The sequence below is a fragment of the Furipterus horrens genome, unplaced genomic scaffold, assembly GCF_987537825.1.
Source record: "Furipterus horrens unplaced genomic scaffold, mFurHor1.1.pri manual_scaffold_4, whole genome shotgun sequence".
NCBI lineage: Eukaryota > Metazoa > Chordata > Mammalia > Chiroptera > Furipteridae > Furipterus > Furipterus horrens.
The window spans coordinates 66,728,085-66,751,230 of NW_028327174.1; the positions used below are offsets into that span (position 1 = coordinate 66,728,085).

Consider the following 23,146-nt stretch of genomic DNA (forward strand, 5'->3'; position numbering starts at 1 on the left):
TGATTTTCCTTGAATCACGATTTTTCTCCCTAAGATTACCCTCCTTGTCATTAAAGGGACTGCATTAAGTCCATTTTAAATTTATCCTGTTCATTTGCATAAACACAAAAAGAGCAGCAACCGATCACTTATGATCTTTAGTTCTGCTTTGCTGGAACTTACGCAAGGAACATTTAGGGTGACCTTCAGTCTGCCCTTCAGGGCACAACTTGAGCCACATACCTGGCATTCAGCCTTGCCGGTACACACCTGTCTTTTCCAAGTCTTTCTGGTTTTCCATTGTGCCTTAAGGTCCCTTCTAGCCATCTTTCAAGAAAACAACCTTCATTCCTTCCCTGGAAAGATTGCTGTGGACCGCACAACCAACCACGGTACCAGGCCTTTTATCTCAGGGGCTTTTATTACCTTTGAAAGTCAATCCCAGTTCCTCAGGGCTTTTTGGTAACAACCAGAGCCCAAGCATGTCTCCTTTAGGTATGACATTCCAGTCAAAGTCTTGGTCAAAAAAACCTCTATTAACACACACACTCATACCATTTTCAATTAACTTTATTGTGATGACATTGGTTAATAACATTATATAATATTCAAGTGTACATTGTGTGTTCACCACCATATATTTAATGCCCTTTGCTTTCTTCATAATCTTTTCTTATCCTCTGGTAACCACCATACTCTTCTGTTAATGAGTTTTGTTGTTCATTTGTTGCTTTCTGAAAGGAGTGAGATCGTATGGTTCTTGACTTTTTCTATCTGACTTACTGCATTTATCATGATGCTCTCAAGATCCAATTCATGTTGTTGCTAATGGCAGTATTTTATCCTTTCTTATGGCTGACTAGTATTTCATTGTATATATGAAACACATCTATCCAGTTATCCATTGACAGACACTTTGGTTATTTCCATGTCTTGGCTAACATGTGTAATGCTGCAGTGAACCTATGCATACATATATCTTTATGAATAAATATTTTTAATTTTTTTGGTAGATACTTAGAAAAGTGATTCATGGGTCATATGCTAGCTCTATTCTTAGTTTGGGGGGGAACCTCCATACTTGTTTTCCATAATGACTGTCACTAAAGTACTTCTAGTGACTACAGAATGGATGCCAAATAAACATTTCTTGAGTAAGGGAGTTAATGAGTGACCTAGTCTTAGTTATTTAATTAGGTAAATTCCATTTTTTTAGTATTACTACTGACCTTGAAATTTTGCTTATTTTTGAAAGTTAGATCTTTAATCTTCACATGATACTCTTAGATCTGTCTTTTGTGTACTCTATTGGTGGTAGAGTCTTCTTCATAAAGTTAAGGAAAAGGAGCTTCTTGTTATGGTCCCCAACTTTATAATTACTACCTTTTGACCCAGTATAAGGATTTTTATATCTGAACAAATTAGTCATAGCTAAAAACGGTATCTTATACAGTCTTTTAAACTGTTTAAGTCCAAAGTGAGCACCTAATAATGTTTGCTAAGTGTAGTTTGTCTGGTGTAAAAATACAAAATAGAAATTTAAACTAGGCAGTTGTTATTTCCTTATTGTGAATTTCAAATTTAGAATAGAATTTCTAAATGTATTTTAGGCAACATACTTTGCTAAGTTACGTGTATGTTTTAAGTGGTTCATGAAACATTTCTCTTTATTAATTATGTGAATAGTATCCCAGTCTTTACTAGTGGTCGTAATTACTGGATTTTCTCCTCTGCTTCCTACCACATTTCCCAGCTCTCCAAGCAAATATGAATATATTAGTAGAAAGTTTCTTAGGAGGAGTAGCATATTTTATTTCATTATAAATGTAAAGTTGATATTAATATATAGGTATAGGTAACCTGTGTTAATAGGTGGTAATTTTTATATATTTAAGTTCCATTGTATACTGAGTGATTTTATGAATTTACAAAACTACCTTCTCTATGTTCTTTAGCTTGAAACAGAAGTTCTTTGAAATTTTCTCCTTTACCTTTCTGTTTTTCATTCAGTAAACACTACATTTCTGTTTTAAACTACCAATTATAATAGATATAACAGATGATATGATATATTACCCTGGTGTGACAGGTTCCCAATTTGGGGGTGAATGTTTTTAAAAATGGAATTTCTACTTCATACTTTTAGGTGCATTGATAAACTATTATGGACAGTTGAGGATATCATAAGTCTAAGCTAGACTTATAAAGATTTTTTTTGCCTTTGGTATTTTTAAACACCAAAATATTGAATATCTTTTTAAGCTATGCAATTATGGAGAGCATTAATCCAGTAATTTCTTTTAGAAGACGTGAACGATCGAGAGAGAGGGACCATAGTAGATCACGAGAAAAGAGTCGTCGTCATAAATCCCGCAGTAGAGATCGTCATGATGATTATTATAGAGAGAGAAGTAGAGAACGAGAAAGACACAGGGACCGGGACCGGGACCGAGATCGGGAGCGTGACCGAGAGCGCGAATATCGTCATCGTTAGAAGGTGAGTATTCCTTGTTCCTGCTGTATTTAGTATATGCATTATTAATAGTAATTATAACTCCAAGGCTGTTGTTTATACAGTATATACCTACATTTTAAATGGTCCAACTACTTGTTCTGAATTTAATCTTCTGGAAGCATCTGAGACAAATGACAGGTAAGTAATAACAGGTAAAAAATTTGACCTCTGAATATTGTATCACTGAGTTATAACTTCTAGCTTTCAGATTGTTAAGGGTCTTAAGAAATCAAGAAGTCATCTAGAGGACTCATTGTCTACTTCTAAAATAAATTTTTAAAAATACAGGGAGTTATTTCATATATATATATATAGTGCTTAGACTAAATTTCAAGTTTCTCTCTTGGAACTAATTTATCTCTAAAACTTAAAAATACAGGATGGTTCTCAACATTGAAAGAGCATTTCTACTTAAAAAAAAAAAAAAAAAAAATTATTAAAGACATTTTTCCTAGCATCTGGTTTTTGTTTTTAAAAGAAAAGAAAGAGGCCCTGGCTGGTGTGGCTCAGTGTATTGAGTGCTGGCCTGCGAACCAAAACGTTGCTGGTTCGATTCCCAGTCAGGACACATGTCTGGGTTGCAGGCCAGGTCCCAAGTTGGGGGTATTCGAGAGGCAACCGATGAATGTATCTCTCGCACATTGATATTTCCCTTTCTCCCTTTCTCCCTCCCTTCCTTTCTCTCTGAAAATAAGTAAATAAAAATCTTTTAAAAAGAAAAAGAAACAGTATTCTTTAATTTGCAAAGAAGATATGAAACTTACTCAATTTAAATCGGTTTGGGGTACTTCATATCTAAGAATTTTAAGGTGCATCAAATTATACATCCCAGGTTAGAATAACCTTGAAATAATTTTCTTTGTCTCATTCATAAGCCATAATCATTGTCTTTTTTTCTGTATTTTAAAACTTTCTTGTGAACATTTTTCATAAAGTGGGAAGGGTTGTCTGTTTCTACTTCATTTTCACGTGTAATATTATTTTTATATTTGTGAACGCATTTATTCATGTGAAAGGTGGGAGGTGGGCTTTACAAAGACTTGTGTATGTTACACAAAGGTTATTCTGTAAACAAATATTTTTTTCTTTATATGTTGGTGGCATTTTCAGGTTAGGCTAAACAAACCCCTTATAGGTAACTGTTATTCTTTATACAATTATTTTCCATATTCATGGGAAACATTGAAAATTAAATGATGGTAATTGTTAGTATTTAAATTGTTACAGACTATCAAAGACTATCAAGTGTATAATTTTGTGATAGAATAGTAGTTTCTTTAACTACAGTAGATATAGTTTAGCAAATGTTAAGTTTTTTTGAAATATACAATTTAGAAAATAAGTATGTAAGTCTTACTTTTATGGTACACAATAAGCTATTACATTATTTCTAGTTTTAAGGGATCTTTTAAGTGAAAAGGCCAGTTTTAAAACCTTTCCTTGCATTTCAAGTATGTGTTTTGAGTATCAAAATTTTGATTTTAAAATAGTCCTCCATGTATTGTATTATAGAATTTAACATAAATAATTCTCAAAACATTTTTTAATATGATGCAGAACACCTTTCACTTTTACAATTAAACTTGTTGAAATTGATGCTGTGTTTCAGATATGAATAAGAATTGAATGTGGTATCATGCAAATTCAAACATTAAATATTAAACATACAGGTTTCTTTCCCCTTGGGTTGAATGGATCTGATCTCATCTTATGAAAAAATTGTCAGTGTCCATCAGTGGCTTAAGGTGAATTGTGGCCAAATTTACTTCAATGTTTAACTCTTATCAGTCATTTCATTTATATAGTAAGGTACAAATCCTACAAGTTATATTTTTATTTAGGCTTTGTCAGTTATCAATAAGATTCTATTTACTGAAGGCATGTTAATGAAACTTGCATAAGTTTTTAGTCATCTCTTAAGATTGTATGTCCTCATCAGGGGCTTTTGAACCAGTCAGTGAGTTTTTTTTTTTTTTTTTTTTTTTTTTTTACTGGTTCTATTTAAACTAGCATAGTCTTTGAATTAACTAACATTACATTCCAGTAATGGGTACACCTAACTAGATCATGGCTTGAGTTTCATTAGATTCAGACATTAACTATGAATTCCTAACTTGCAAACTGTTGTTGACATTTTTTATTAATCACTGGTGTGTACCATACCAAAATTTCCATGTTTTGTTTGTATATTAATCAGAATTGAGTTGTAATATTATGTGCCTTCATCCATGCAAAATTTTACGTGAGCATTTCCAGTGCAGAAAATCCTGTTATTCTGGGATATTATATCTCTGCTATACCAAACTTATCTATTGCATATGTAGACATGAATAAAGGGATGGGTACTGGGATTAAATATAGTCAACTATCTTCACATTTAATAACCATAATAATAAGGTCTCTTGACCTTTTCAGAAGTTTTTCAATATGAGTCCTTTTAAGCTTTCATGTAAATCTTAAATTGACTAAATGGAATAAGAATAACTTGGCAGCTAAAGTGAATGTTAGTAAGTCTGTATGCAAATAAAAAAATAATGTAATCTATTAAAGTGATGATAATGGCTAAAAGGGCAAGTTCTTAATTTGACTGGAAACAAAATAATGTTGGCAAGCTGTTAATGTCTGTTCCATCTTAATTTTTTTGTGTGTGTTCAAACTGTTGGTAATGTTAATTGCATTTTCTCATTTTTAAAATGTATTAGTTTTTCTAAAAGCATAAATACCTAATTTCAAATAGATAATATTTTAATGGGAATATCACTATTGTAAATTTTCAGTCTGTAAATATATTGTGCTTCAAATTCTGTAATTTCTGCCTCTATTCTTAGACCACTCTGAGCAAAACAAAAGTATTTTCAGTGCTTTTAGATTATACACTTCTTACAGAAATAACTTTGCTTTCATAGTTGAGTTGTTTTAGGTTGCATTCCACTTATTACTTGTTTGGAACAACCCTACTCAATAAATTTTTGTTAATAATTCAGTTTCTCCTTGTGTACTGAAGAATATTGAAACCAAATTATTTTTTTAAAGTCTTTATCTCTCCCTATCCTTGATAAATGTGGTTTTATATATTCTCAAGTCATTATCCATTTCTTTGATAAAAAATTTAAGCATCATGTATGGAATATGGATTAAATAATTACACTTTTTGTTCAATGATTACTTCTACCATAAATATTATGATCTTAGAGATTGGTAGTACACAAGATTAAGGGCACATTGCATCTCTTATTCACTTTATAGCTTTTCATGAATTTGGGGAAAACAAAAAAAGCCAAAAGAAACACATGGTTTTATATATTAAGATGTTTCATCTTCTTAAGAGTTAGTGTTACTTTGAGGCTTAATGTGAAAATTAAATTCTCTTAATTATCTGATGAATGATACTTGTGGTGATGAGATTTAAAAATTAAATCTTAGGTCACGTGAAATCTTCCTAAGTATTGTCCAGCCCTGTGTTTTCTTTGTGTGTTTTCCCATATAGCCTAACTGCTTCATTTGGATATGCTAGCTCTCGCTTCTTTTACTCTGATTTTTCTTGCTTTTAGTATTGGTAAAACCTGACTGCATAGCTATCTTAATTGTTAAATGTGAGAGGGTAGAAAGTGATCCCTGGAATGAATGTAGAGTGAATCTTTGCTCACTGTGGTTTAAGAATATGGTTGTTTACAAACAATTAATGTTCCCTCTTAAAAAAAAAAAAAAAATCGGTGCCAATGTGAGTCACCTTGGTCTCTCATCATGAAATCTTTTACCATTGTTTTAGTTTGTAAATTAGAGTGTTTTGAATGAATAATGTTTTGAATGACTCGTTAACATTGTTTAACAAAAATCTAATAACCATTAAGGGCTAAGTTTGCCCTATATGCTATCTAAATTTACCAGTTTGCTTTATGGAGTAGCATGTTTTAACTCTCAGAGTGAATTCTGAATCACGTAAACAGCTCATTTTGAAATGTCCATTTTGTGAAATTTTAAGTACAAAGCTGAGTTTTATTTTACTGTGGTAGTTTATTCCTACTCTTTAATGAACTGCCTATAGCAACAATCATGTAAAGGTTTTATAGTGTAATAAAAGGCTTTAGTTAAAACGAGGTAAGTACTATGTCTGAAGATTGAAAAATTAAGGTAAATGTTTGCGTAGTAAGGGAATTTTTTGTAAACATCTACAGAACGTACTGCAGTGTAGTATATTCCTGTCAATGCAGGAAGGAATTTTGATTTTCAAAAAGCTTTTAACTTACGTTAAGATACTTCTATTTCTTTTGCTCACCCCATCTCCATTCCTCTCATGAAGGAGAAATTTTGAGATAAAAGTGAATTTTATTTCACTGAGTTAAGAAAAGCACATCTCTAAAATTATATTAGAATTATTGAAATTCAATTATTAATACGAAAACCTATAAAAGAGCCGTATCAAATACACATTTGAATCTTTTACTTGAAGGTTGGATTTGCCAAGTGTTTTAAGATACTGATGCTAACAAATTTGGTTAGTTTTCTAACAGAAAACTCATAATTTGACTTGACCTCATTAATCTGAAAATGCAGGTGCCTTACTCTGTATTGAAATTTTATTTAGTGCTCACTTTACAGACTTCACTGAGGAAGTGCAGGTTCCATTTGTTACTTAGTTAACAACTGTTAACACAGATCTTCTTTTTATAACTGATAGTTAAAGCAAGTAATTGTGTGCCATTGACATGAAAAGATTTGACCAAATGGTATTCTGAAAACAAGGGCATTGGATGTATTTGTCATTTTTAAGCTTCTTTTTGATATATTTGTTTATGTAGATGTCTACTTAGAAATTTAAGACTATAATATGGAAATGGATTATTGGAAATGGGTTGTATTGCCTTCAAATTTGCCTTCGTTTGAGATTGTAAATTTTGTATTTCCAAATGAATAACTGTAAAGTGTTTAGAAATAGAAATAAAAACTGTCAGAGTATCCCCTAGATTTTATGTCTGTATGGTGAAAATGAGAGACTTATTAATAGTAAAGATTTAGCTCAAGTATAATCCTGCAAAAGATGAGTGCATTCATCCTGGATAAAGATGTGTGTTGTAATATCACGAATAAGATTTTCTACATTAAAAGTAGTAAAATTCTCCATTGGAGTGATGAATGATATAAAGTTGCAATGTATGCCATACGATTTTTGGAAGGGTTGGATATTTTTGTTTTGCTCATTGTGAAATTACATAAATTTTCCCTTTTAATGACTCATCCCTCCCAGCATAATCAAAAAGGGGGCAGGGGTAGTAGCATTCTTTTGCAATAAGATTTATGACTTTTTCAGTAATCCATTTTTTTCATATTCATTGTCTCTTTAATACTGTGATACTAGTTTTAAAATTACATTGCAAATACAAATAAAACATAAAAGTAGCCTTTCTAGGTTTTTTTCCCATTAAATAATTCCACCAAAAGGTTCATTAACAATAAGGGTGAAATAACAGGTAACATTAGAAATGGGGCTTAAGTATCTTTTTGAAGACAGCAAACCATTTAAAGGAGAAAGTCCAAGGTTATGGCATTGTTTTTTCCTTTTGCAGTTGTACAGTTTAGGTTTTACTGCTAGGCAATGGGAATATCATATATATATATGTACTGATTCTTTGAAGATTCTTACAGCTAGTAGAAAGGACATAGATGATGAAATTTATAGTTTCAACAGAGTATTTCTCTTAATTGTAGAGCAAAAATATTTCTAAAATATTTTTATGGCAAAATATCACTAAATATTTTGCTCTTTTGCCTCTTTACTGCATCATCTTATCATTGAAATGCTCTCTTTGATTTATATTTTAAATACCTGATGTTTCAGTGATCACTTATATCCAAGTTAATTGTCTTTTGTGAATCTCCACTTGAAGTTTGCATATTTATGTATTGAAATTTTAGTTTATCAAATTTATTGGGTTTTTTTTTTTGAGTTTTCAATTAAATTTATCATTGTAGATTCCTAGTAAGCTTGTTTTGGGTTAGTTTATATACTACTTAGCTATTTAAATATAGGTTGAATAGAGTGAAAGTAAATGTTTTAAATTTGTATTATGTCTAAAGATTTGTATGTGGATGTTACTATATTTATTTAAATGTGCATACTGAGCTATATATTTATAAATTTTATTTATAAATATTGTAACAAGGAGGACCTTTTGATTGATAACATTTGCAGAAGTTCCTGTATGCTGTCAAATAAATAAAACTAATTTGTAAACTAATTTATTGCATTTTATATTCAGTTCGCATTTAATTGTTAATGTGTTCCATAGAATTGATATGTGGCTGAATGAAAAATAATCACATTAAATCATTCAAGCATTTTTTAATTTATTTTTGTAGTATGCATACTTTAGAAAATGACTTATAATGTTTTCATCACAGAAACAGTAGCTGTTATATTTTCACTTGTTTCAGTCATTAAATTTATAAGGCAGTAATGTCCAAGAAGAATGAAATCAATGTCTCAGTTTTAATTGTCACATAAATTGGGAGCATTTCTCCACCACAAAGGCAGCTACTGTTTCAGTTAATTCTTATTTTGTGTTAGAATACGTAACAGTGAAGTAGATGCACGACTTGTGTATGTATAGTTAAGCCAGCGTTTTTCTGTGTATTATGGGGAATAGCAAAATCTACATCACAAATTTTGACACATTACAGCTGAAGGAAGAGGAACACCTTCCAAGACAAAAAGAGTCTTCATGAGGGAAACATGACGCTTGTCCAGCAGTTTGCTTCTTGTGATTGAACTGAACGTGTAAGGATTCATGGATAAAATGAACAGGAATAGATCTGAATAAAGCAAATCTGCATAAATGGTAACCAGTAGCTCTACTTTTTTTTATGTTGCTTAACTGTTTTTATTTGAAGAAAACCTGTGTGATTTAAAAAGTTATAGCTTTTGCAACTTTATTACTGGTTATATACTTTTTGGCCATTATAATGTGCAAGCAATTGGAAAAATGTCAAGTAAATGCTTGTTTTTATAGTAGTTTGTTCTTGTTAAAAATGTTCATATGATAATGTCTGTAAACAGCACCACTTTGATTACAATAGATGTAGTGTTGTAATAAACTGTTTAATGGGGCTGATGTGTAAAGCTGTTCAAGTTATTTGATGTTTACACCTCAGGGAAAGTCTTGTGTTCAGCAATATCTAAAGATAATGTTACTATGACATTTATACTGTCCTTTAAAAAAGCGTTGCAATAGCATTCTTGGTGGATATGCATCAATCTAATCTTGCGTTCAGTGAATTAAACATACTAATTAAGTGTCTGTTGCCCTTGATTTTGATATTAGATAGATGATTACATGGATATTTAGTATTTCTATATTCTGCTTTTCTAGTTGTTTTTACATAGTTAGCTTGTGATTTTTGTTGAATGGTATGTAAACCTGTAAAAATGAAATTTCACAGACAGCAATTCAGGTGATGTGTTAGGGGTCAAAACGATTTTGTGATATTAACATTTTAGTAAAGACTCATACGTTATTTGCTACAGTACTGCAGCTTAATTACAGCACAGATGTACTGGAATGCTTAATTGTAAACTGCTGGCATTGAAAAAATATTTTGACAGTTATGATTTGATGCGGCAGTTATTTGCAGTTTTATATTGATAGTGCTCCTGGTTAATTTTCGAAGCCATGGGCAGTGTAAATATAGTCACGCAACAGACAGATTTGAGTAAAGAAAGCCTTAGTTTTATTTTCTGGTTACTGTATAGATTTCTGAAGGGTGTGATATTTGTTAACATCAGGTTGTATTCTCCTCTGTGTGTAATGGGAGCTTATAGGTATACCCAGTCTCCACAGTTTTAAGGAATTCTCTGTATTTTCATGCAACGTATTGGTTCATGCTGGAGTTACTCAATCAAAGATTTCTTTTAAACCTGTCTTGCATATAGCCCTACAGTATAAGCATTTGCTTAGCATATGTTTAAATTGCAGTAGTAGCATAGGCAGTGTCACTTTGATTAGACATTTTATAGGAAGGTTATTTGAATCACTACAAAAATTTGAGTTAAAAACCTTAAACAGGTTATAATTTAATGTTTTTAAGATCTGAATATCTTTGAGAGGTCTTCTGATAATACACGTTTTTCTTTTAAGTATCGCCAAATTTCAGAACAGTGCTTAAAGTGGTACTTTAGTTATGTCACGTGCAACTATAGAACCCCTCTAGAGATCTGTACTGCAGTTCTTCACTTTTCGTCTTGTGAGCTATCACACGAATTCTTACAAAACTAGCTGTTTCAAATTATTCATGATACTGCCAGTTTTATTTTTAAATATTTTGTGAGAGTATTTGTGCATGGGATCATTGGTGTTTTTATCAGAACTGTTTGCTCTCAAATTTTTAAAGTCTTTTGTTGAAAATGCACTTGCCTTTTTAACATTATCTGAGTTGTATCAAAATCGATTTTCTTGTTTTGTGTATAGGTGGTTTTTTGTTTTTTGTGTTTTTTTTTTTTTTTAGTTTTTGTCATTTTCTTAGTTTTTTATATTTTCATTATAATGTCCTAATGCAAAGTATGGACATAAACATATTATAGGGGAAATTGGGTAATAGTAAGCTTAAAAGGTAAGTAAATATCCATGATAATAAAATTTTCTCTGAACAGTTTTTAAATGGAATCATAAAACTAACTGCCTTTGAACTTGAAATGAAACTGAAAATCTTATGCTAATTAATTCTTTGTTTACTTTTTCACTTTTTATCAGTGGAACCTTTTAATTGCTCGTTCTATGTCACTCCTCTCCCTACATGGCTGATTTCATTATGTGAATTGTTGCAGACAAGTGTGAGTGTACTAGAAGTGCTTATTGCTAGTCCATTATTTTTAAGTATTGTCAGAAGGAAATAACTTTGGTTTGATCAATTAATTTTTCAGTCTTTCTCTACCTGATAACACATGAATGTATAGCTGTAAAGGTGAAAATTGCAAGACTTGTTTTATTTATATCCCTTCTGTTGTCTGTGGGCTGATGTGATTTGAAAATAATTTTTTAATGTATAAAAACAATCCAAAGAGGTAAATCTTTTATTTACAGACACACCAAAAAGACAGTCCCAGAGACCTTTCAGTTTCTTCTTAGAAATAATTATAGTGGATATGAAAACAAACTTGAAGTTAATTTTAAACCATAGCATTTATTAGTGCTGTGTAGTCACATTCCTTTCAGCCAGTAAAGTTATGTTTGAGTGATAACAGCACCTGAATTGTATTGCTTCTTGAAGCAACGCTTTGAATTGAAATGTGCTGCTTTTAGTTAAAGGACATATGTTATGGAAAGGATATGCCAGTGTAAATTTGGGAGTGCTTATTTTGTCAGTTTTCATAAGCAAGATCTGGCCTAAGTTGCAGTGGCTAGTGGTCATAGTTAGTCCATTTAATGTCCTGTTTACCTAGAATATTCTTAAGCAGTTAACTACATTTTGCAGTTCACATATAACATAGATTGTACTTTAAGGTATTATTTTTATTTAATTCTCCTGTGGAGAACATTGATTTGTTTTTAACAAGTTTTTTAAGGTCAGTTCCTAAACATGGAGGTTTTAATGAATGTTGTATAACATTTTATAGTGAAAGGGGAAAATTGTTGGAAGAGTCAAGACTTTCCCTAATATATTTAACTGTGCCAATAACTAAACACAATACTGTTTTATACAATGAGATGCTACTACAAACTTTCTTTTATTACCTGAATGATCATTGCATTTTCTGTATCTCATAAGATGGCTCCAATATTGTGTTTTAAGGTTTAGCTTGTTATTTTAAGAGGAAGTTTATGTTCTGATTCTTTACTGAGAATACAGTATTGAAATTCTTGGTGTTTTACAGATACTACCTGCCTTTTAAATTTTAATCCATTAAGTCCATTTGCATCCCATAGCCGTTTGTAAATGTTTTTCACTTGTATGTACTTAAATGCACGCTTACCATTGTATGTATTGGACATTTTTGTGCTAAAATATATTAAGTGGGATTTTTGTAGCAAAGCATTCTATTTTTCTGTTCTTAAAGTATGGGGGGGTTGCTTTTTTGTGTTTTTGTTTGTTTGTTTTTATATTAATCTTCAGTTTAAACACTGGTGTATTTTTTTTAGCAACTTGACTCTTAGAAGCCTTAGACTAATTTTTAAAGAAATGCTTAACCAAAAATTATAAAAATTTATTAAGATGTGGCCTTACATATAGCATTCCTTGCGTTAGTAATGTGAGAGTTTTGATTTAGAGAAATCAGAAGATGTAGGATTAAAATTTTATTGTAAGTTGAAATAGAATATGTGCTAAAATGTCTAGGCTTCTGAGAGGAAGTTCTCATGCTCTTCTTTCTTGGCATTAGAAAGAAGCAATATGAATTTTTCTGAATATTTAAAATGTTCAGGCAGTTGTATCCTGTTCAGATTGATTTAGGCTTGTCTTAACCAATGTTTCTTTAAAATTTCAGGTTTTTGGCATTCACACTGAGTATGCAGCTACTATGGTTTCTGTATGGAACGTATAAACATTTGGTTAGGTACAGATTTTAATGTTTTAAAGACTTCCTGCTATATTAACGTTGTAATGGGAGTCTTTTAAAATATTAAGTAGGATTTAATTGAAGTCACACAAATCTTGAAATGATGTCTGCGAATAGTAAGGACTACAGAGTTTTCCATTCCATATGAGAGTATAGGTGTAAATGTTTTACATTAATTTCATATTTGGACAGACCCTGCATTCAGAAAAAAAAAAAAAAAAACATTTCATTTTGAAGATGGTTTTTTTTCTTGTCTCATTGTTACTGCGTAACACTTCTCAGCATGTTGTAAGTTATTTTAAAATACAGTGATGAATTCATGTTTATTTTTTTACGTTGAAAATTGAAGTACTCAGGTGGTATTTAATGGGAAAGGATCCTTTGGGGCAAATCATAGTGTATTCTAAGGAGTGCATCTATAACATTGATGACTTTAGCCTTAAAAAAAGGTCTATTATTATTCCTTCTTCCTCTTCATCCGTGGTATATTAGCAAAGTAGTTTACAGCCTTTGTACAGCCTTACAAAGTTGTTCTACAATTTTTAATGGAATTCCCTTAAAAAAAATTGTATCATATTCCAGTATCCATGAATTACTGAATCACGGTTTGTAGATAATTTGTCTAATACTAGAAGGCCAAAGAAAGTCTTGAAATTTTAGCTATTGACTCTGGTGACTTCACACAATAAGATTTCTGTGCAAAAAGGTAAGATGATTTTGATCAAAGGTACATATTTTTGGTGTCCATGAGAACTAGACTTCCATATTTGCTTCTATTAGAAAGTTCATTCCATTTTATTAAAATGTTTGTAATTGCAATTGTGTGTTTAATGTTTACTTTCTGTCTTTTCTTTCTTTAGCATTTAGGTGATTGTTCAGCAGTTTGCTATGGCCATTGTTGGCCTTAAACTGCATTAGAAACAAGCATGGTGTTTATCTTGTATTGAAAATAAAACCAGTTTTGATAACATTTTGCAGTTTGTCCTTTTTGTTTGATTTATAATTCATTAACCATGTATATGGTTAAATAATGTGCAAGGTCTGTCCAGGAGGTATCCAGCCGTGTAATATAAAAAATAGAGATGTTTATTGAAGTGTAGATACAAGAAACATTGTGCATAGGACAGTGATGCCTCAGAACCCTTCAGAGTAGGCACATTGATGACCTCCCGCAGTTCTCCCAATTGTCAAAGACTTCTGGGCTCTTTTATTATTAAATTTAAGATTCAGAAAACATTTGTCTAGTTTTGAGGGATTATTAACCTTATTAGACTTGAATCAAATAAAAATGTAGAGCATGGCAAAAATATTTAACCAGCTAGCTTTGAAGAAATATGGAGTACTTTTAAAACAATAACAAGTTGTGATTTCAGTAAGATTTCTTGTGCCTGATATATCAGGCCCCAGATTTCTCACCTGTATGCTTCAAAGTATGTTGAAGGTAACAGTTCTAAACAGTTGAAATGACCCTTTGAAAAATAAGAAGTTACCATTATAGTGACCCCTCCCCGTATCCCAATTAAAATTGTGGTTCAGATTTGGTAGTTTATCTAATACTGTTCCATGTTTACATTTTAAAGAAAATTCCACTCATTGATCCTCACTTGCATTTGAATCGTAAGACTCTTGCAAAAAGTACTTTACTGAAAGAAAAGATTATTAGGTACATCTTTTAAACCTGGTGCCACACACAACTTTGAGTCAGTAAGGCCTAGTTTAGTGAAAGGCTGAAATTTTTTTGTAATTTACTGGTTTTTTAAATTATTGGTTTTAGAGAAAGAGAAACATCAATTTGTTTTTCCACCCATCCATGCATCCATTGGTTGATTATGTGCCCTGACCAGGAACAACCCTGCAACCTTGGTGTGTACGTATAGGGACAATACATAGAGGCCACAGTAAGTGAACCGCGCTATCCAGCCAGACTTGGGTTTTTTTAAAAAAGGAATTATAGACAGAGTTTTTTCCATCTCCTAGTTTTATTTCCTAGTACTAATTACTATAAAATAAATAGTATTAGAAACTTTCCTTTTTATATTTTACTGACAAGTTTTTGGATTTTACATCAGTTCCAATCAGCTGTCATTGTCAGTGCCAGGTAAAGGATATATACATTCTTTACCTCCCAAAAAAGCTGCATTCAGAAAATAGGTTTTATTTCCTTAATGTTATACTGAGACATAAAGAAGAAATAACACAACTTGGTAAATAGTGCAGGGAAATATTTTCTAGAGATGAGGTTTGAACAGAAGGCCTTTTGGCAGGAAGGAAACATGTTAGGAATTAGAAGAAGGCCAATCTGGCTGAAGTAGGAAGTGAGGATCATAACCTGTGTAGGGGGCTCAAGAAATGGGCAAGGGATAGGACTTTTCAGGGCATGTAAATCACATTGTCCCAAGTATGATGTGGAATCATTTAAGTGTCACAATTAGACTAGCATTTCAAAAATCTTGGCTGTAGGTTAAAGCAGAGAAAAGATAAGTGAGGTAAACTGGTGAAACTTTAAAGTCTTCAATTACAGGGACATAAGAGAGCTATAATAGAGGTAGAGAAATTAGTGAAAGGCAAAATTGACAATACTTAGTGAAAGTTTGGATATGACAAGGTAAGAAGGATGACTGAGCTTATGTAATGTCATGCCATCAACAAATGAGAAACTTTGGTAAAAGATGTGGAGGCAATATGAATTTACTGCTTTTGAAAGCCAAGGAATAGCAACTCTTAATGTAGCCATATGGTTTTGGAGTTTAGCTGTAACTTTAATAAGTTAAAATAGAGAAGAAACCGTTTAAATATGGGGAGAACGTGGAGAATGGGAAAAGGGGGAAGGTGAGTCTGGTACAACTTTCAGGCATTGGTTTGGGAAACAAACTGATAACTCATTGAGATCAGTAGTATGAAGCTAGTAGCTTTGGATTGAAAGAAACCTCCCCTGGGAAGGAAGATATGAATAGATCAAGATAAAAGGAAGTTTGTGGGCTGTCGGTAGGTGGTAGAATTTTAAGACTTGCCTAATTACTCATATAAGCTGAGCCCTGGCTAGTGTGGTTTAGTAGATTAAGCACCGGCCTGTGAACCAAAGGGTTGCTGGTTCAATTCCCAATTGGCACATGCCTGGTCTCCAGTTGGCAGCATGCAAGAGGCAACCACACATTCATGTTCCTTCCTTCCTCTAAAAAATAATAAAAAGAAAAAGGTTGAGGGCTCCCCTAACCAAGTGGCTCAGTTAATTGGAATGTCATCCCATACACCAAAAGGTTGGTCATTTGATCCCCATTCTGGGTGCATATTAGAGGCAACCAGTCGATGAATCTCCCTCTCTGACCTCTGTTCCCTCTTCCTCTCTGAAGTCAATAAGCATATCCTTGTGTGGGGATTTTTTTTTTTTTTTTTTTAAGGTAAGATTGTGGGCATTGTACAATGAATGGGTCATGGCTTAAGTTTGGGGAAATGAACTAATACTGGTCTGTAGAAGCATGGGCAGGACTTTGTTAGTCTAGCTGGAAATAGGCTTCGTTTTTATAGCAGCAGTCCTCTTAGTAATACATTCAGTCACAGAGAATGTAGGTAGGTGGATCAAGCTATGGGATAGGGAAGACAATTTCTCCATCACTTTTCAATTCAATGGTTGTTCACCCAGCTGCAGAATAGAATCACCCATGCATCTGTATTTTTGTGATGGGGGCGGGTGGTTAGTTGCCATCAGCATTTTTATAAATGCGTACCTGCCCTGTATGAGATACTGTGCTAGATAAGACAGGCCATACCGACTTAGTGGTTATCTTGTTAATTTTATTAAAAATGCCTCATAGGTACTTGCAGTTTCTACCTACAAAGTAGCTATCATATATTTCACATTATTTGCAAACATGCTATTGTCCATTTGTGCCCTCTAGGAGACTTCATGCCATAAACTTATGTAACAATTCGATTATGTTGTCCTTGGCTTTTTAATGATCCAAGTCTATGAATGAACACTAATGGAAGGACAGAGATGAATGGCACGGCTTCTTTCATTTGTATTGAGCATACCTGGCAATAAACCTACCTAAAGTTACTTGACCCCTGTTTACCTGAATATTGAGGACAAAACATGCCCTCTTACCAGAAGTTGGTCACTTAGCATAAAAAGTAAGAAGTAGTAAGTGAAGGTTTTAATTTATATTTTCATTATACCATACATCCTTAGTCTTCTTTGCTATGTCTTGTTTCCTAACCTTTTAATTTGGGGGTACTCCCAGGAGGGCTAGTGTCCTGCATTTCTTGATGGTCTTCCTATCTGTGGATTTATGAATTAATATTGTTCGTTTTCTAAGTTTATATTTCCAATTCAGACCTTCCCCCACCCCCAAACTGGAGGCTTTACCTACTGGACACCTCTACTTGAATATCTAATAGACATCTCAACTTTTCACCTTCTGCCATTCGCCACCATCTATTCAGCTCACAGTCTTCCCCAGCAGCTAACATCAGCACCATCATCTCTCTCTTGCTTAAGCTCAAAATGTTGAAATCATCTTGACTCAACACTCCATATTCAATACATCAGGAAATCTTTGTCTACCATCAGAAAATACCCAGATTCTGATCAATTACATACATTACCACTGCCTTCATTGTTTGTCTATATTAGTGCAGAAATTCCTAATAGGTTTTTCTGCTTTTACATCCCTACAGTCACCTAAGCACATCTGTCAGGAGTTTTTATTGTCTTGATTCAAAAACCTTCAGTGGCTCCCCATTTCTACCAAAGTAAAGCTCCAGTTCTTAAAAGGTTCCTTGGTGATTTGGCCTCAATTCTCTGACCAGATCTCTCAGTACCTTCCCCCATGCTCACTACATTACAGCCACTTTAGCCTTGTTTTTGAAACAGGCCAGGGATACTCCTGTCTCAATCTTTGCATAGGCCATTTACCTGTCTAGAGTGCGTTGGATGTCTGCACACCTTAATGAGGTATATTTTCACCTTTCTGTTGAAGAATGGAACCCACTAACTCCCTAAACTCTTCATTTTTCCAAGCATTTTATTACCGAACACAGTACATGTTATTACCAGGCAAGGGATGTGTTGTGTTTGTTGTCTGTTACAATATGAACGATCTTGTTTTCTGTTAAGTCCCAAGTGCCTACATCCACATGTGGCACATAGTGTTACCTTGTTAGCTTAAACTAATTCATCTTTCAAAATGTAAAATATATCAAAAATTGCCATCTTAACTACTTTAAGTGTATATTTCAGTGGCAATAAGTAAGTTCACAGTGCAGCCATCACCATTGTCCATTTCTGGAATTTTTTCAAATTCTCATTAAACAGTAACTCCCTATTCCTGCCTCTTTCCCCACTCCTGGTATCTTCTATGTACTTTATGTCTGAACATGCCTATACTAGCAATCTCTCATAAGTAGAATCAGACAATATGTGGTCCTATGTGACCGGCTTATTTAACTTAGCATAATGTTTTCAAGGGTTGCCTATGTTGCATGTACCAGAATTTCATTTTTATGGCTGAACAATATTCCACTCTAAGCATATTACCAGGTTTTGTTTATCCCTCTATCAGTGGACATTTGGATTTCCACCTTTTGGCTGTGGTGAATGTGCTGCCATAAACATTGGTGTACAAGTATCTGAGTCTGTACTTGCAATTCTTTGGGTGTATACCTGGGAGTGGAATTGTTGGGTCATATGGTAACTGTTTACCTTTGAGGAACCCCAATACTTTTCCACAGCAGTTTCCCCATCTTGCATTCCCACCAGCAATGCATGAGATTTTCAGTTTCTCCACATCCTGACCCACACTTATTTTCCTAAAGGGTGTAAAGTGGTATGTCAAAATATTAACTTAGTTTTTATTGAGCCAGTACTGTTTGCACTCATACTTCATTGGCTTACATAATTTTAAATAATGAAGTCACAGGAAAAAGTACTGCTGACATAGTTTAGGAACAAACAGCTGACTCAGTAAACAATTAGAGCAGTTCTTGGATGTGTATGTTGTGTGAATAAATTTTATAGAATGTATAAATTGGTTATGTGGGTAGCACTTCAGTGCTTTTACAGTATTGACATTTTCTTGTGTCATTAAATGGTCCAAAAGCTTGTTACTAAAACTGTGGTCCAGAGACTATCAATGACGGCGTCACCTGGGCTGGGAACTTGTTACAAATATAAAATCTGAGTCCCCACCCCAGACATCAGGAATCAGAATCTGATTTTGGACAAGATCTCCAGTAAGATTTATGTGTGCACATAGAAATTGACAAATTGTGAAGGCAGGCATAGCTCGCCTCTGCACAACCACATCAAAATGGCAACTAAACTATAAAACCACCATTAGAAATCAAGTTGAATGGAAGTCTGACAACTATGGAATTAAAAGAAACCAAATTCATCCAAACTGGTAGGAAGGGTACAGAGGTGGAATGGGCTGGTTCCACACGCACGTGTGGTGGATAAAAATTTGGGAGGGATACCTTGAGAGCGAGGAGGTCTAGCCCCACACCAGGACCTTGGCCCAGGGTTCCAGTGACAGGAAGATAAGTCCCCACAACTTATGGCTGCAAAAACCAGAGGGACTGAGTTGCTGGAAGAAACTTCTGGAGCCCCAAGCAGTATCTAAGAAAACCCACACACAGACACACCTACTCAAGACTCACTCTGAGAACCAGCATGGGGGTAACAGCATGAAAGGTACCAGTGGCATACAGGGAGAAAAAAGTGTCTGCCATCAAAGCGAGCAGAGGCCATAGTCCCTTTTCTAAATTCTACCCCCACAGAGCCAACAAGCTGTTGCCATATCTGAGACTTCATCAGCCTGGGTAATACTGTGACCCGCCTTGGAGATTCCAAGACTCTGCCCCATGCAACTTATGGACCCACTCAAGCTGCTTTTCCATATGAATGGCTGGTCTTGTCTCATGCTTCATGACTTCCCAAATCTTCTGAAACAAGCAACAGCTACCCTCAGTGGGCTCCAGGCCCAGCACTAGCAGCAGCCAGCCTAGATTCATAGCTTGGCTTCACCTGGGAATCTCCAAGCCCAGCACAAGTAGCAACCATCTCAGGTTGCTTTATAGCTCAGGCAGGATGCTCTGGGCAAAACAAGTTGAGGCTGGCCTTGGCCTGCATCACCCAGGAAACCACAGGGTCAGTGCACCCAGTGGACAGCTATAGACCATGTTTGCGCACTATCACTGCCCCTGTACAGCTGGTTCTCCATGGAGGGTGGAGGTTTGTGGTCAGTGGTCACAGCCAGTCCTTGCAGCTGACTAGCTTGGGTAAATCCCTCCAAGTGATCTGCCAACAGCAATCAAGACACACCTACAAAGGGGGGGGTGTACTCAGCCCACACAAAGGGCTCACCTCGAGTACGCAGCTTGGATGGTAGGGAAGGCTGTGCCACTGGACCCTATAGGACACCTACTGCATTAGGCCACACTACCAAGACATGGCGTCAAAGCAGCTCTACCTAATACATAGAAACAAACAGTGAGGTTGCTAAAATGAAGACACAGAAACATGGCCCAAATGAAAGAACAGAACAAAACTCCAGAAAAAAAACTAAACAAAAGGGAGATGAACAATCTATCAGATGTAGAGTTCAAACCACTGGTGATAAGGATGCTAAAGGAACTTAGTGAGGTCCTCAACAGCACACAAAATATCCAGCCAGAAATGAAGTATTCATTATTGAAATAAAGATCAATTTATAGGGAAACAACAGTAGAATGAATGAAGCTGAGAATCAGATCAATGATTTGGAATATAAGGAAGCAAAAAACAACCAATCAGAACAAGAATAAGAAATTTAAAAATGTGGATATTATAAGCAGCTTCTGGGACAACTTCAAGAGGCCCAACATTCGCACCATAGGGATGCCAGAAGAAGAGGAGAAAGAGCAAGAAATTGGAAATCTATTTGAAAAAATAATGAAAGAAAAGGTACCTAATTTGGTGCAGGAAATAGATGTGCAAGTCCGGGAAGCACAGCGTCCCAAACAAAGAGGCCCACTCTAAGACATGTCATAGTTAAAATGCCCAAGGTTAAAGGTAAAGAGAGAATCTTAAAAGCAGAGAGAGAGAGGCAGTTAACTACAGGGGAGTTCCCATAAGACTGTCAGTTGATTTCTCAAATGAAATTGCAGGCTAGAGGGATTGTCAAGAAATAGTCAAAGCTGTGAAAAGCAGGAACCTACAGCCAAGATAGCTCTACCCAGCAAAGCTATCATTTAGAATTGAAGGGCAGATAAAGAGCTTCCCAGACAAGAGAAAACTAAAGGAGTTCATCATCACCAAACTATTACTATATGAAATGTTAAAGAGACATATAGGATTTCCAGCCAAGATGGAAGCCTAGACAGACATGCTGCATCTCCCTCCACAACTAAGAAGGAATACAACTACCTCGAAAATAGAGAAAACCAGAAGTTCCAGGAAATAAAGCTGCATGGAAGTCCAACAAACAAAGATATAAAGAAGAAATATTCATCCAGACAGGTAGGAGGTGCGGAACCAGGATGGAAGGGACGCGGCATGGTGGTGGCGACAGCACTGGCAGGCCGGCGGAAAGCGGTCACATGTTTTAAAAAGTAGGGAGGAACACTTGGGGAACATTCCCAGCACTAGACTAGATCTCACAGCTCATGGTTCTAGCGCCTGGGAAAATAAGGCCTTATTGCCTCTGACTGCAAATCAGGGTTGGGGCAGGGGAAGAAAACTGCTGGTCTCTCAGTAGAGTCTGCTTCTTTAAAGGGCCCCCATGGTCCTAGAATGTCCATAGACCCACCCACTCTAGGAATGAAGGCCAGGGCAACAGCTAAAGGGGCACCAGCCCCATCCAGAAAGGGGAGAAGTGCCTGGAAAAGGGGCGAGTGCTGAACAAGTGGCATTGTTCCCTCTCAGACCCCTTCCCCACATACAGCGCCACAACGTGGTGAAATGGATCGCCCATACTGATGAATACCTACGGCTCCGCCCCTCACAACATAACAGGTGTGACAGATTTGCCTAAGACACAGAGCCAAACACACAAGAGCCTGTCAGGATGAGGCAGAGAAGTATGGCCTAAAAGAGGGAACAGGTCAAGTTTGCAGTGGGAGAACTAAGTGAGGAGGAGATAGCCAGCCTAACAGATGTAGAGTTCAAAACACTGGTGATAAAGATTCTCACAGGCTTGACAGGTGTGCTTAAGTATGGCAAATGCGCAAGGGAAGAAGTGAAGGCTATGCTAAATGAAATGAAGGGAAATCCACACAAAACCAATGGTGAAGGGAAGGAAACCAGGGTTCAAATCAATGATTTGAAACATAAGGAAGGAAAAAAGTCAACCAGTACAGAATAAGGAAACAAGAATTGAAATAAAAGGAGAGACTTAGGAACCTCTGGAACTTAAAATGTGCCAACAACCGAATCATAGGGGTGCCACAGGGAGAGGAGGAAGAGCAAGGAATTGAAAGCTTTTGTGAAACAATAATGATGGAAAACTTCCCAAATTTGGTGAAGGAAGTACAGTAGTCCCGCTCAATATCACGGTTCACTTATCGCAGCCTCACTGTATCACGGGATTTTAAAAATATACTTAATTATTTATCGCGGATTTTTCACTATATCGCGGGATTTTGCAGTACTGCATATGTTTAAGTTACGTAGGTTTAAGAGTGTAGAATATGTTTAAGAACATAAGTAGTGCTTATAAAAGTGTGGAAAAGGTTAATAAGGGAATGGGAAAAGTTAATAAGGGACTGGGAACGGTTTATAAGTGTGTGAGAAGGGTTTATAAAACCTTAAAATATATATAAATACTGAAATGTAAGTTTCCTACTTCGTGGATTTTCACCTATCATGGGGGGGGAGGCGGTGTCTAGAATGTAATGCCCACGATAAGTGAGGGGATACTGTACACATACAAGTCTAGGAAGCACAGAGTCCCAAGCAAGCTAGACCCGAAGAGGACCACACCAAGACACATTGTAATTAAAATGCCAAAGGTTAAAGATAAAGAGAAAATCTTAAAAGCAGCAAGAGAAAAGCAGAGAGCTACCTATAAGGGGTGCCTGTAAGGCTATCAGCTGATTTCTCAAAAGAAACTTCGTAGGCAAGAAGGGAC

At 34.9% G+C, this 23,146-nt stretch overlaps 1 protein-coding gene across 4 annotated transcripts in view; it reads left to right on the forward strand.

Annotated features, from left to right (window-relative positions):
- The window catches only part of CPSF6 (cleavage and polyadenylation specific factor 6), a 30,825-nt gene extending 21,491 nt beyond the window's left edge, over nucleotides 1–9,334 (forward strand). For 2 of the 4 annotated variants that reach the window (XM_090273591.1, XM_090273594.1), the window contains 2 exons: nucleotides 2,284–2,476; nucleotides 9,173–9,334. In XM_090273591.1, the coding sequence (XP_090129717.1) occupies nucleotides 2,284–2,473 (190 nt within the window). In that variant the 3' untranslated portion in view covers nucleotides 2,474–2,476; nucleotides 9,173–9,334. The remainder of the gene's footprint in view (nucleotides 1–2,283; nucleotides 2,477–9,172) is intronic. The other 2 variants (XM_090273592.1, XM_090273595.1) reach the window with 1 other exon arrangement.
- The last annotated feature ends 13,812 nt before the right edge of the window (nucleotides 9,335–23,146 follow it).